General features: G+C 42.9%; 1 protein-coding gene across 1 annotated transcript in view; it reads left to right on the top strand.

Moving 5' to 3' along the window:
• Window positions 1-14,045, top strand: part of LOC144762748 (uncharacterized) — a 712,524-nt gene that overhangs the window by 573,426 nt on the left and 125,053 nt on the right. The window contains exon 19 of the mRNA XM_078648000.1: window positions 3,337-3,486. Coding sequence (XP_078504126.1) covers window positions 3,337-3,486 — 150 coding nt within the window. The remainder of the gene's footprint in view (window positions 1-3,336; window positions 3,487-14,045) is intronic.

The raw sequence follows: 14,045 nt of genomic DNA, 5'->3' as shown, positions 1-14,045 counted from the left end.
AAGCCGCTGTCACAATGTTTACACGCACTTAACCGAGCAGTTAACAACTTTGCCAGGGGGGACGGTCGTACGACTGCAGTGTGCGCTCTTTCGCCGCCATGCTTTTAGGGCAACTTTTATGGGCGCGCAGGGCCCATCTGTTGTTAAAAAGTACTTTCAATTCAACAGAAAACTTCTACCAGGGCCCTTATGTTATCGCGTTCAGTGGCCTTACATGCTATCACATGCTGTGGCATTATATTAAGCTACTGTTGAACACTGGCTACTCCTGCGTATCAACTTTGCGAGGGTCATAGTGTTAGAGTTTGCGTTCTCTGGGCCCGGTATAACAGGAGGAGGGCATGTTCTTCACTGTTAAAGTACATTCTTGTGGGGCTCACATTTGATCTTTAATGTGGTGCACAAAGAACAGACTGGTCCGTACTTTTAAATGCGAGTGAGATTAACCGTAGGGAGAAACCACATGCACATTTGACTCAAGCTGCCATATTGCATTGCTGTGCTTCTCTCCCCTGCTGCACTCTCCTGCTCTCTAGAGATGTAGCATAACGACGAGAGCTGCCATATAAGTCACGTAAATACAAAACATGTTGCATTCCAAATGCTATCGGTGTCACATTCGCGAAAGTTATAACTATTGGGATTGTAAATGACAAAGCCATCAATTTAGCAATTTTATCAACGAAAAAATAAATTAAATATGTCATTTACAAGACCAATAACTACAACTTTTCTAATGCGAGACCTATTGCATTCCAACCCCACTCATCCACGCAACGCCACTCACACACGCAACGCCACTCACACACGCAACGCCACTCACACACGCAACGCCACTCACACACGCAACGCCACTCACACACGCAACGCCACTCACACACGCAATGCCACTCACACACGCAACGCCACTCACACACGGAACGCCACTCACACACGCAATGCCACTCACACACGCAACGCCACTCACACACGCAACGCCACTCACACACGCAACGCCACTCACACACGCAACGCCACTCACACACGCCACTCACACACGCCACTCATCCACGCAACGCCACTCATCCACGCAACGCCACTCATCCACGCAACGCCACTCATCCACGCAACGCCACTCATCCACGCAACGCCACTCATCCACGCAACGCGACTCATCCACGCAACGCCACTCATCCATTTGCAAAACGAAAAATGTCAAACTCTTCTATTGCGAGACCTATTGCATTTTCAATGCTTGTTTAGTCTGCTGCCTTCTTAGTTGTGTTGTATTGGTTACCTTGTCACGCGCCAGGACGCTTCTTTGCTGGAGCAGCTGTGCGCGATATAAGTTCCGTTAACATAACATAACATAACATGTGTTCTTTAAAGTACTGCAGGAGTAGCATTAAAGGATTTAATGCATAATGCTTAATAGTGCCTTAAGTGAAATTCAGATTATCCAGGCACTCTATTTGGAGAATCACCATTCTCCTTAAAGAAGGCACAATTTAGAATATAGAGCTGCATTAGACTGACACATCAAAAAACCACACCAATCAAGGATAAATGTGATGGTTGTCCCCTGCCACAAATATGCTAATCCTCTTGGTGTAGATCCAAAATAACCATGGTTAAAAACAAAATGTACAGTCCCTCACCCAAAACAATAACACAAGTATTTCACCCTTCTCTGAGGGTTTTGTCAAGGCGATAAACCACACTCTGTGCATATGAACTTTTTAAAAGCCTGTCCAATCAACATATGAAAGGGCTGGCGCGCACACTTTCTAGAAGCATTATTATATCATGCTGGAGGGTAGGAGGAAAAACACACATACTTATGTGATATACCTGATATCCACCTTAATGTAAAGGTATTTTAGGGACCTGTTCTTCTTACTGAGCGAACCACATGCAGACTTAGGGGCACATTAGGATGGCGGGCGGATTGCCTCCGCCAGTGTAGCGGGGAGGCAATCAGACACCGCCAGCCATATTAGCATGGGCATTTTTCAATGCCTTTCCGTGGCGGCAATGCCGCCACGGAAAGGCAGGCGGACTTCACTCTGGGGGCCCCCTGCGGGCCCCCAGAGTGAAGCACAGTAGGGGGTGCACACGGGGGGTACCTATGGTACCCCCCTGCATTTGCATAATGAAAGCGGCAGGCACCGCGCGGTGCCTGCCGCTTTTATCATGCAAATGCTGCAATGCATTTTCAGCATTGTGGCGGGCGGTGCAGAGAGCACCGCCCGCCACAATGCTGAAAATACAGGATGTGCCCGCCACTGTGGCTGGCACATCCTAATGGCACTCCCGGGACCCCCCGCCCTTAAGGCGGGCGGTCCTGTTTTCCGATAGGGTGGCGGGTGGGCAAAGCCCGCCCGCCATCCTAATGTGCCCCTTAATATCTGTAAGCCATTTTTTTCTAGAGTGTATTTAGAGATCCTTTTAGAAGTCAGAAGTGTGCTCCAGCTGCACTGAAAGGCTGCTGGAGGGTTCCTGGACTACAGTAGTCTCAAAGATGGTCATTTAGTTAATGGTAGAGGCAGAGCATCTTCTAAAACAAGGTGGACATTCATCCACCAAACTAATTGGTCCTTCACCCCATTTAAACGTGGGGAAACAGCAAGTTTTCCAGTGACAGAGCAACAGCTGGCAATGCTATCAGAAACCTCTCAATGCACACCCAGAGCTTTCAGATGACAGGACACAGTTGCCGCACCCTACTTAGAACGGGGCAACCATCACTAGATGTCATTCCCCAGGACTGCCACTTCCAGGCCTGCAGGTCTCAGGAAGGAAAATACATTGATGGACCCAGTGTTCAGGGAAAAAGCTCACTGAGCTTTCAGATACTTCATTTTCCCAAAAAATCACCTAATATGGAAGTTTGTTTTTGCACTGCAGAATTATATTTTGATGTTAATTTAAACAATGCAGGTGAGAATATGTTCAAATGTGCTCACAATATGTCGTACATTTGTTATGTTTCCTCAAACACTTGAAAATATCTGGAAATATTGATAAAAGAAATAGGAGAACTATACACCTGTGCTTTTTACACACTTTGCCTTTTTACATTCTGTCTCATCAAAAGGCTGTCTTGGCTGACGCTGTTCGATTCGAATGTGGCAGGTGACCTAGTAGTAATATAGGGAGATCTTGAAACTTGAAGAGAAGGACTGCCACCAGTTCAATGGCTACATGTCATTGATGTGCCTAACAAGGGATGTTAAAACTCTTAGAATATTGTCAATTAATGCACCTTCTGTGGAAATGCATTCATTACGGATTTATACTGTATAAGGTTTGTTGATATGGCACAGGCTAATTTATTTTTATATTAACCATTGACAGTTTCTTGGAAACTGCAACCTATTTCTACATGAAGCCAAAAATGGGAGAGAAAGAAGTCTCAACACATGCATTCTTCAGTCTCTGGGATGAATTTGTCACAGACTTTAAGGATTTCTGGAAAAAGGAATACAGGACAATCATGCAAGAAAGGTAAGCACACAATTTTCAAGAAACAGAACTCTAAAATACTCCCCCCGCCCCATCCACAGAAAATTATATGATGAGTTCTTATAATGTTCTCTTTTTTAATTGCAGTGGATTTTGTAAATATATTTATGCTGACTGTGGACCTTTTTGTCAATATCATGATGAATTTGAAACAAAACATCAACCACAGTATTTTATTGGCCTTGATATGAAACTAATAGTGAAAAAAAACTACAAAAATATCTAACATCTCTATTCCTAGTTGATGTGTTGTTTTGATTTAAAGACTATCACAGTTTGATGAACTATTGATAAAACTAAAGTGTGGTGTGCTCCTACCAGGGCGTGGTGCCGGGCAGTAAATGTATCGCAAAAACTAGCAGCTCTTTTAAATAAATGATATTAGTGGCGTTGGATTTCTCAACATGCCCGAGTGATATACGGTAGGAACAAACAATTCTGTCACAAGTTAAACTAGCCTAGAATTACTCTTGCTATTTAATTGTCTAAATATTTTCTACTGCTTCATATGCATACCTTGTTCAGTAATTAAATGGCATTTAAATGAAGAGTAGCAAGGACTGGACCATAAATCTTCCTGCTTGCAAAATACATTTTCCTGCATTGGATCATTTAGGTTTAAATCTGAGCAACGTCCTGGTAAGCAAAACACATATTAATAATCACAGCAAGTTTCCACCATTCCATACAAGGAAGGGAAAGTGTAGTGGAATGGAAGGAGGGTCTTGCCTTGAAATAGAGAAAATAAAGCACTTGTCCTAGACTGATGCACATCAGGTGTTCTTATCAATGTAACTGTCTGAGTGCCTTGTCATTTTCACAGTTTCTTGGAACGGTAAGGACAGACAGCATCTGCGTCAAAGACAGACATGTCAATGATTCTGCAAAAATAGAGAAAATGGAGTCTCAGCCTGCTTAAGATAGGGTCAGGGCTTATTGACTCTCAATTAAAAAGATGAGGTTTGTAGTATCATTAGTTCAACCAGGATCAGGTATTGTGGGTTAATGGGCCGAAAACAGTCTCTCCTCAACCAAGCTAGGGGTATTTCCTGCAAAACCTTGAGACAGGGAGACTATCACCACAGGCCTTTATTGCTGAGAGAAACCCAGAGCACTTCTTTGTGAAGTGGAAGCAGAGGTGCAATCTAAGATGCACGTGAGCTTGTTCATGCACACAACAGGAACCAGGGTATTACTCCTGGTTCTTTTTTTGTGATGAAGAAGAACAGGGGAGTGTGCTTCACCTTCATCCGGCACTTTGTCAACAAGTTCTTCTAAATGCAATCAGGTAATATGTTGGTGCAAGCAGGGGCCATTCCTAGCTTGCCTTAATGATTGGATGGCATCACTGGACACTGGTGATGCCACTTCAATGTTCCCAGCTATTGTAAGCCTTTACAGGTTTTCTCCGTTTCAGACTGGGACAAGGAAACTGGTGATTTGGTGTTACTCTTTGGTCAGTGTTCTGTGCCAAGGTTTTCACATCTAACCTGGTTCCTGTGGCATCCTGTCTACCGAGACAGTGGGCCAAAGACTTTCTCCACCAGCCTAACGAAGAGAAGGTCTGCACTGGTGGTTACTCTATTGATGGCTTTGAATAATTGTCAAGTATTAAAGTGCAACTGCACCCAAGCTTTTTGCACTGAATAAAGAGAGTCCCACTCCAGTACTTTTAATACAGGAGAACTGCAGGAAGGACGTTTACATTTGGCAGCTGTCGCTCTACACACTGTCTTGGCTTATTGGCGTGACACCTATTTGGCATTCAGCGCTTTGCAGTGATTTTCATCACTCCTCCTCTTTCTGCATGCTCCTGTATATTGCACTCTAAATAGAAAGTAATGTGACAGTTTGACACCATTAGAACACTACTGACACCACAATCGATTCTTCTGGTGAGATCCTTTGTTTTCCACTCTCAGGACTCAAATCCATTATTTGCTTTCTGGTTCCTGCTCACATTGTTTCTTCTCATATGATTCTGGTCTTTGTGAATAAATTGCATTAGACGACCGAAACATCAGACTTTATTTTCTTTTATGACACTACCTGCCAATCTCCCTGCTCCTAGTCCCAGTAAAGGTACTGGAAAAGATCATCAAAAAGCAACTCATAACACACCCGGAGCGGAACCAGGTCAATCATACCTCCGAAATATGACTTCCACAGCATTCACAGCACTGAAACCACCCTGATCGCAGCCACCAACGACATCTGAACCCTCCTCGACATAGGAGACACAGCAGCTCTACTCCTCCTCCACTTCTTGGCAGCCTTCGACACTGTATCCCACCACATGCTAATCGAAAGACTCCACCATATCGGCATCCAAGGGCAAGCGTTCAGACGGATCACCTCCTTCCTCACTAGAAGAACCCAGAGGATTCACCTCACACTTTTCACCTTCGAACCCAAGGAGAGAACTTGCAGTGTCCAATAGGACTCATCCGCCAGCCCCCTTCCTCTTCCACGCATATATGACTCCACTGGCCCAACATCATCAAATCCCACGGTCTCAACATAATGTCCTATGCAGATGACACCCAAATCGTCCTCTCAGTCACTAACGTCCCTACCACACCAGAACCAACTTCCACAGATGCATGACAAGCTTCACCAACTGAATGGAGAACATCTGCCTGCAGTTGAACACAAACTAGACGGAAGTACTGATCTTCGGTAACAGCAGCAACACTTGGAATGACTCATGGTGGCCATAGGACCTGGGACCTGCACCCACTCCCTACGACCACGCCAGAAACTTCGGAATCATCATTGACAACAAGCTCACCATGAATTCACAGATCATCGCATCTCCTCCTTCTGCTTCCTCACTCTGTGCTTGCTACATACGATCTTCAAGTGGCTACCCTTACACATGAGACGCAGGGTGACACAGACCCTCATCACCAGCCGACTGGACAACGGCAACGCCCGCTATGTAGGAATCGCCACACACCTCCTACAGAGACTTCAGACCATGCAGAAGGCTGCAGCTAGATTTATCCCCTGCCGTCCCAGAAGAACCCACATCACACCCCACCTCAGGCAGCTCTACTGGCTCCCTGTAGTGAATAGATTCCAATTCAAGCTGTTGACCCTCACACGCAAGGCTCTACACAGCCAAGGATCAGCCTACATTAACCATCATCTAAACTTTCACCAACCATTGAGAAGACTACACTCTGACTCCCTCTCACTTGCCCTTACTCCCCGCATATACCAAAACAAAAGTGGAGGAGGCTGCTTTTCCCACAATGCAGCAAAGACCTGGAACAGCCCCCCCACCCAACTCCGGACCATCACCTCACTTCTGAAATTCCAAATGGCCTTCAAGACTTGGCTGTTTGAATAAGCCTTTGAACCTGCAAGCGCCTGGACACCCTATCAGGTGATTAGCCTTTATAAATCCTGATTTATTGATACCTGTTTCACTCATAGCTGACTGGCTTTTTTCCTCACTCTTACTTGGATCCTCTATCACTTTGCCAAATGTTCTGTAAATTGCATATATTATGAACTTTATTTAAATGCATATATCCTTGAGATAACTGTTGTTTCTGAGTACCATGATGTGTAACCAGACTGTAGTGTAATCAATTGATTGTTGGTGTGCTGAAAGCTATTTAAACTAAACTCATTATACTATAAGAGTTCAGATAAATAGCAATCAAAGAAATGCTAGATAACATTTTAATAATTGCCCCTCACTAATTTTGGTAGTTTTTCCTCAACCCTCCTACCATTGAAAAGAATTGACTGTTGTCTAAGGCAGGAGTACATTTCTGATGGATTACTAGGGTGGAAGGAGGTTGGAGAGTATTTGAGAATACCCACAACTGTGACAAGGAACTCTGACCAATGCCCACGCCCTTTCAGGCAGACACGGTGGAGGATGCTGCTGATCACTGAATGCTGCCAGACACAGAACACAGTTGCGGAGAGGAAAGTGAGCCTGTGTCGGGGGAGCTAGGAGTGCTGACAAGCGCAAGTGACTGGTGCCGAGTTGCTCATTTGGCCGCAGCCAGCGTTCGACTGAAAATCAACTCAGACAACCCTTGCATCCCTTGTCTCTGGCGTGCGCAGCTCTTGGTGTAGATCAACTCTTAACCAGAGAACTACACGCAGCCGAAGCTGCTGGTGAGTCCAGGGGGAGAAGTGAGAATGCACAGGTCAGAAGTGTAGTATGGGGTGTCATAAGCTTGTCTACAGTCAGCTGGCGGCCTCCAGTCTGGATACTGTTGGATAACACTGGATTGTACAAGGTAAATTCTGTTCCCACCACCAGTGACTTTGAAGGCTGCAATGAGGTGTGGGGTCCTCAGTGAGTCGACACAGGGGAAAGGTTGCTAAGACTGAGGATCTTTAACTGGTGTATTATGATGTGCTTTAGCCTAAAGGCAATAGAATCTTCATCACCATTCTTTTCATCCTGTCACCCATATGGTATTGACACCCGCAGTGGTTCATTCTAACCAACCAGTAGAAACACTGTAGGAAAATCAGGAACATAATGAAGATCTATTCAAATAAAAATGCTACCAAGCCAACAAAAGGACAAAGAATGATTCTATTACAGACAGAAAAGGGACTAATCAGACTCTATAGAATTGAGAGTATCTGCTGGAGATTTACCACCAATCTCAATGAGCACTCAGGCCCTGATTCACAAAGGGCTTGTTAACTCATGGCGGAGGCCCTGTAGTCGTGGGGGAGTCTCCGCTCTCAAGGCAGAATCTCCGCAATGAGAATCCTCATTGCACAGTCTCCACCCCAAGTACAAATCAATCATGTTTCTTGTTGTGCTTGTTGAACTTGGGTCACAAAGATGATGCATGGTATTGAGCTGCCAGTAACAGACAGGGTGTTAGGAGGAGATGAAGACTGAGTTATAAAACAAGTATTTATCTTTTCCATGCCAATGTCCTTGTGGATAGTTAAGCTCATATTGAAAAAGGGAGGAGAGAGTCCACATAGTGGGCCTTGTCCACCTGAGGAGCAATCACACATTTCATGGACTTCAAATACAGGAGGCCTTTGTTATCTGTCCATACCATCACTGTATGCAGTTCCTCATTCTCTGGATTACTTTGAGACCGTTGAGCTCCCATCACAAAGCATTAAGCATCGGTCCCAATGATAAAGGAAGTTTAGTGTTGGGATGGTAGAGTATTGGTGCTGAAGTGAAGGTTTTCTTTAGTATCTCAATTGCTTCTTCATCCTCTCTCCATTGAGAAGGTTCAACTTTATTGAGTAACTTGGTGATAGGTAGCATGTTGGTACAATCATTCTGGAAGAAACTGAGGTAGAAGTTGGTAAATCTGATGAAACATTAAGCTCCTTCACAGAAGAGGGGCAGGGACATTCTTGAACTGATTGAACCTTGGATTTATCAATGCTAATACCTTGCATGCATATTTGGAAACCCTCGTGCAAAAAGCAGTCTTCCACTCATCCCCCTCTCTGACTCTCACCTTGTTGTAGCCTTTTCCTCTTTGAAAACAATGGTGGCAGTTTTTATCTGATCTAGCAACACTGATATGAAGGGGAGAGTGTATTGATTATGGTTGGTGATGTTGTTCAATTCTCTGTATTCAATACAGAGAGGGAAATTACCATTTAGCTTTCGAATGAAGAAAATCAATGTTCCTGCTAAAGAAGGTGCAGTGGCTAATAAAACCAATCTCCAGGTTTTCTTAAAAATATTATTTTAGCACCCCGTCTTTTTATACTTTATGGGGATACATTCAACAGTCAAGACTCCGTGCCTCAGGAAGTCTACAACAAAGTCAAATTATCATTGTGATGGTATAGTGTCAGCTCTGTTTTTATTAAATACATATGCAACATCTTCATATAATGGCGGTAACTACAGCATCTGTTGGTCTTCCTCACTTTCTTCAACACTGGGCTGTTCCTTGGTGTGCAGAGGAAAGCAAGTCAAATGTTGCACCTTTTCAAAATTTTCGAATTGGGTCTTGCAGACTAATCAGAATAGAGGTGATCTTTAACTCTCTCCAATCAGTAGTAGGATTATGCCATCTGCACCAGTTAGTACCTAACATAGGGGAAACGTAGGAGCATTAATGATATAGACTCTGCAGTGGCCAGTGCAAGTAAGCGCAGTCGGGCAGTGGGGCGGAGCGGGTGGGATGTCAACAGACAAAGGAATAGGGCAAATTAAATATATTTTATTCTGTCGTCTGTCGACATACCCGCTGCCTCGCCTCACCATGCTTACCTGCACCGGCCGCTGCTGAGAATCTGATCTTTTCAAGATGGACGGCTCATTTGTATAACAATTTTAAGAGGTAAAGTTTCATCTGATATATTGCCTTATGGCAATTCTTTTCCATCAACCCCAAATCATAAGTTAAGTCAGACAAACTGTCAGATTTCAAGATGACAGTCAGTGAATCTGATGAGTTCATCTACATCCTCCAAGACTGCTTAACCTGGCAGGAGACTCAACTGCTACTGGAAGAAGAAGTGAGGGGACAATGGGGGTTAGGGTATGGAGAGAGAAAAATAGTGTTCTCTGGTACTAGTATGGTCTCAAGCATCTCTTTCATGGAGTACAGAACTTCCCTTCAATGGAAGAAAAGTCATCTAGGTAAATGTGCTATACGAAATTACTAAGGTACCAACATTTAGAGGAAGCATTATTAATACAATTGAAAGGCTCCTTACCGGTATAAAGCAAGAGACTTTCCAGTACAACAGGATCATGGGATACTGACAGCAGCTACAAAAGGAAAACACAGCAGAAAGGAGCCAAGGCCCAGACCAATAATATAGGTTTTTAATGTAAGGTATGTGGAACTAGAAGAGTGGGAAGCAAGGGATCAGAAAGGGATTATTAAACAAAGCTGCAGGATACAAATGGCGGGTGCGAAATGTAACAAGAGCGGAACATGAACGCACCTACGAAGCCCATTGCCCGGCGAGGAGCACATGGTGAGATGGGTTTTTGGGCTGCAGCCACTTAAAGTACCACAAAAGTGTACATGTCAACCCAGAAGTTACTTCTCACCAAGTGGAGGTTAGGGGTCTAGATTTCGAAAGCTTTTGGTGTCTTCCATCACCCTGTCTTCCCTATTCTTCAGTTTCTCCCCTTAAAGGTATATAGCTACCTGCTTGGGGTGGTGCATCAAATAGCCTGATTGTGTGCAGCTATAGTACCTGGACCTCTGACCCAATTCCTCTCACAGCTGCTCATATTATGCTCATACAATGTGTTAAACTCTAAGCAGCTCTTACGTCTCTCCCTCTCTGCCTCCTTTCTCCCTCTGCTCCTCTGCTCCTCTATCTATCTATCTATCTATCTATATATATATCTATCTATCCTGTTCTGACTCTAAGGCGAGTCACACCCTCTTGAGAACACAGCCCTCCCAACTGACTTTTGAGAGCTCTCTGGGTATGGGCTCAAAATTGATGAGTCATGTATAGCTACCAGGAGGGGGTCCAGATAAAGAATTATAATCTGAACAATAAAGTGGTCAGTGGTCCCAAACATCTGGGTATCTCATTTGAACCCACAACTTCAAGAGTTTTTTTAATTAACTATGAGAAGAAACTAGTTGACTGTGTCAAGCGACTGAAATAGTTGAAACATCTGCCTTTTTCACTAGTTGAGTGAGTAAATTTAATCAAAATGATTACTCTTCCCAAATTTGTTCCTCACAATTTATGTACCAGAATATTTTTATAAGCGGCTAGATGGTTCTATACCCAGGTTCATTTCGGATAAAAAAAGAAATGGAACACTAGCCATGCAGATATTGACATCTGCCGTTTCTAATGCCTCGTTGGGCCTAACCAAACTCAGATTTAATTTTTTAACCTCAGTGTGCATTGATGGAGGTATGCGACGTTTACGACGCAATTTTTACAACGCCGTTCAATTACGACGCGGTCATAACAACGAAAGTTGTTACAACGAATTGCGCTGGGGGGCGCTCAAGGATAGTAAATCATTTAATTTACTATCCCAACACCTTCCCTACTATCCACGGGGACTGGTGTTGGAATAGTAAATTAAAATTTTTTCATTTGCGCCCCCCCAACGCAAGTCGTTGTTACAACCGCGTTGTAAAGGAACGCGTTGTAAAAGTGTGCATCGTAATGACGTACATCCAAGTGTGTCGATTTGGGTTTCCGAAATTAGTTTTATTACATACTTTTAAACAAAGATTATTTTCTCACAATTTGATATCCCTAGAGAGTCCTACATATTATGTGGTTCTACTTCTCTGACCATTTTGGAATGGTATTCATTTTACATTGAAGGAGTGCAAGACGACTTGAGTGAGTGGACTGAGAAATGGTCCCAGTAAACTACCAGAGTAGTTATGTCAATATACGTTCTATAGCCGGGAAGCATATAATTCCAACTGCAACTAAGTACCAATCAAAGCAGTTTAAACCAATTATTGATTATTTTTATACCCCGACAAAATAACCAAATCGAAGGCGGGGTGGACGGAAACTAATATGGGCACAGCAAATAGAATTAATATGTTTGTTGAATTTCTTTATTGCAGACCAAATTGGGGCACGGTAGTGCTTAGCCCAACAAATAACCTGTTTTTGTTTTATGCATTAATCCTTGCTAAGCTAATAATTGCTAAGAAATAGCAAACAATGATTATCAAGCTATTTGCGTGAGTTTGTCTGAATGGATTCAAGCATATGCAAGTGAACAATATATCACAAAAAGGGTGTGCCTATTAGTGAAATTATATCACATCTGGGCCGAATATAATGTAGATTATGAGTCATAATCTACATTATATTCGGCCCAGATGTGATATAATTTATGACTTATCCACTCTGTTACAACTGACACAATCATTAGTAGTTGTATTGTCTTCCTAATGAATCTGTTTCATTATTTTGTGGCTAATTATTGAGTCTTGAATTCACAATTTTGTAGTCACAATTTATGAATCCTAGTTAAAAATAAAGAGCGATCAAAGCTTCCTGTTTTAGGGAGCATCAACTGTTTGTATTCGCACCCCAAATAGATACACCCCACTCAGGCTGCCAGTACCAAAGGTTCTGTGTCAGTCCTGGGATATTCCCATGCGGTCAAGGTCATTAGCATTTGAGACAGATCCTCAGCTTAAGAAAAGTCCAATAACAAGAGCACTCATGAAACAGATGATCCGCTTCATCCAATTCTAAGTGGAATTTGGACTTTATGGTTAGGCATTATCCATAACCTAAAATGATGATGTGCCTGGACACTTCAGGCCCATAGCGTAGGTTCAAACGGTCCTGAAATCAGGATGGCAGCTCCAGCCAACTGCACCAGACCCAACACAATTGGAGTGAAGGTTTCAAACCTCCAGTCATCTGTGGGTCCAGAAAGGGCAGAACTAGGGCCTGATTTAGAGTTTGATGGACAGGTACTCTGTATATCCTATCTGCCTTATTATAAGTGCCATAGGATATAATGCACTTGTGTTAAGGCAAACTGGATATCTATCACGTTTATAACATTGTACCCGCCAACCAAACACTAAATCAGGATCTTAGGCACCATTAGACCCAGGGATGTTGCACACACACCAGTGATAACACAGCAAAGCATCTCTACAGATTCACATCCCAGGTAATGTTTGTCTGTGGTCTTGATCTTTGTTTTGTCTTTTGGCTAACTGGGCTGCAGGGATCTTTTGCCTTCACAGTTTTATGATCCAATTTCCAAGCAGGGACTTCAGTCAGCTATGCTGTGTGTAGATCTTCCTACTGCTAGTCAACTCCTTTCTTTTCAGTAGGGTCTCTTAACAAGGTTCCACAGCTCAAATCATTACAATTCAGCAGCACAGGTTCTATTTTAGCAATGAGTCTGTCAGCACTAGAGTAAATGGTCTCCCTAGTGTCCAGAGGATGTACAATTTAATGGATCGAGTCGGGCTATATTTTAATATTATTATTATTTACACAGCTCATATATAGGAAAGAGTTGAAGACACACATCTTTAAGGAACTCACCATCATGATGCAGAAACAGTAGACTTTTGTATCCAGAATCCAGTTGCCTCTCCTTGACTGTATGCTTGCCTTTGACCCTGTACAGCTTTTTGCTGCTTTTTGACTCAGTTTCCATTATACAAATGGCACGTACATCCATTAATATTATGATTATTATTAAAGTGGTGTTGTTTTCATGTGACATGCCCTCAATACCAAAGAAAGTGACAGTAAAGATTTAAGTCAATCAAGACAGAAAAAGTAAAGATACTTTGGTTCATCTTTTTTTATCTTGCATAAATATTTCTCTAAAGCAATGCAGTATCTATAGTACTCATGTTGCCTAAGAGTTCAAGAGCTTTGACTTATCTAATGGAACACCGGACATACATATCTGCATAGCAAGTCTAACAACCAAATACAATTAAAGAACACATTTTCATTAGAAAACTTGCAAATCAAATTACACATATAAAAACTATTGTTAGCTTTTACCTCAACCACAAAAACACTTACTTGCCATCTCAAAATAGCATTTCTCATCCGTGAAGGAACAAATC

This window comes from Lissotriton helveticus, chromosome 6 (assembly GCF_964261635.1).
Source record: "Lissotriton helveticus chromosome 6, aLisHel1.1, whole genome shotgun sequence".
Classification (NCBI taxonomy): domain Eukaryota; kingdom Metazoa; phylum Chordata; class Amphibia; order Caudata; family Salamandridae; genus Lissotriton; species Lissotriton helveticus.
Note: the sequence above shows the minus strand (reverse complement) of the source record. Positions and strands in the feature narration are given on the sequence as shown.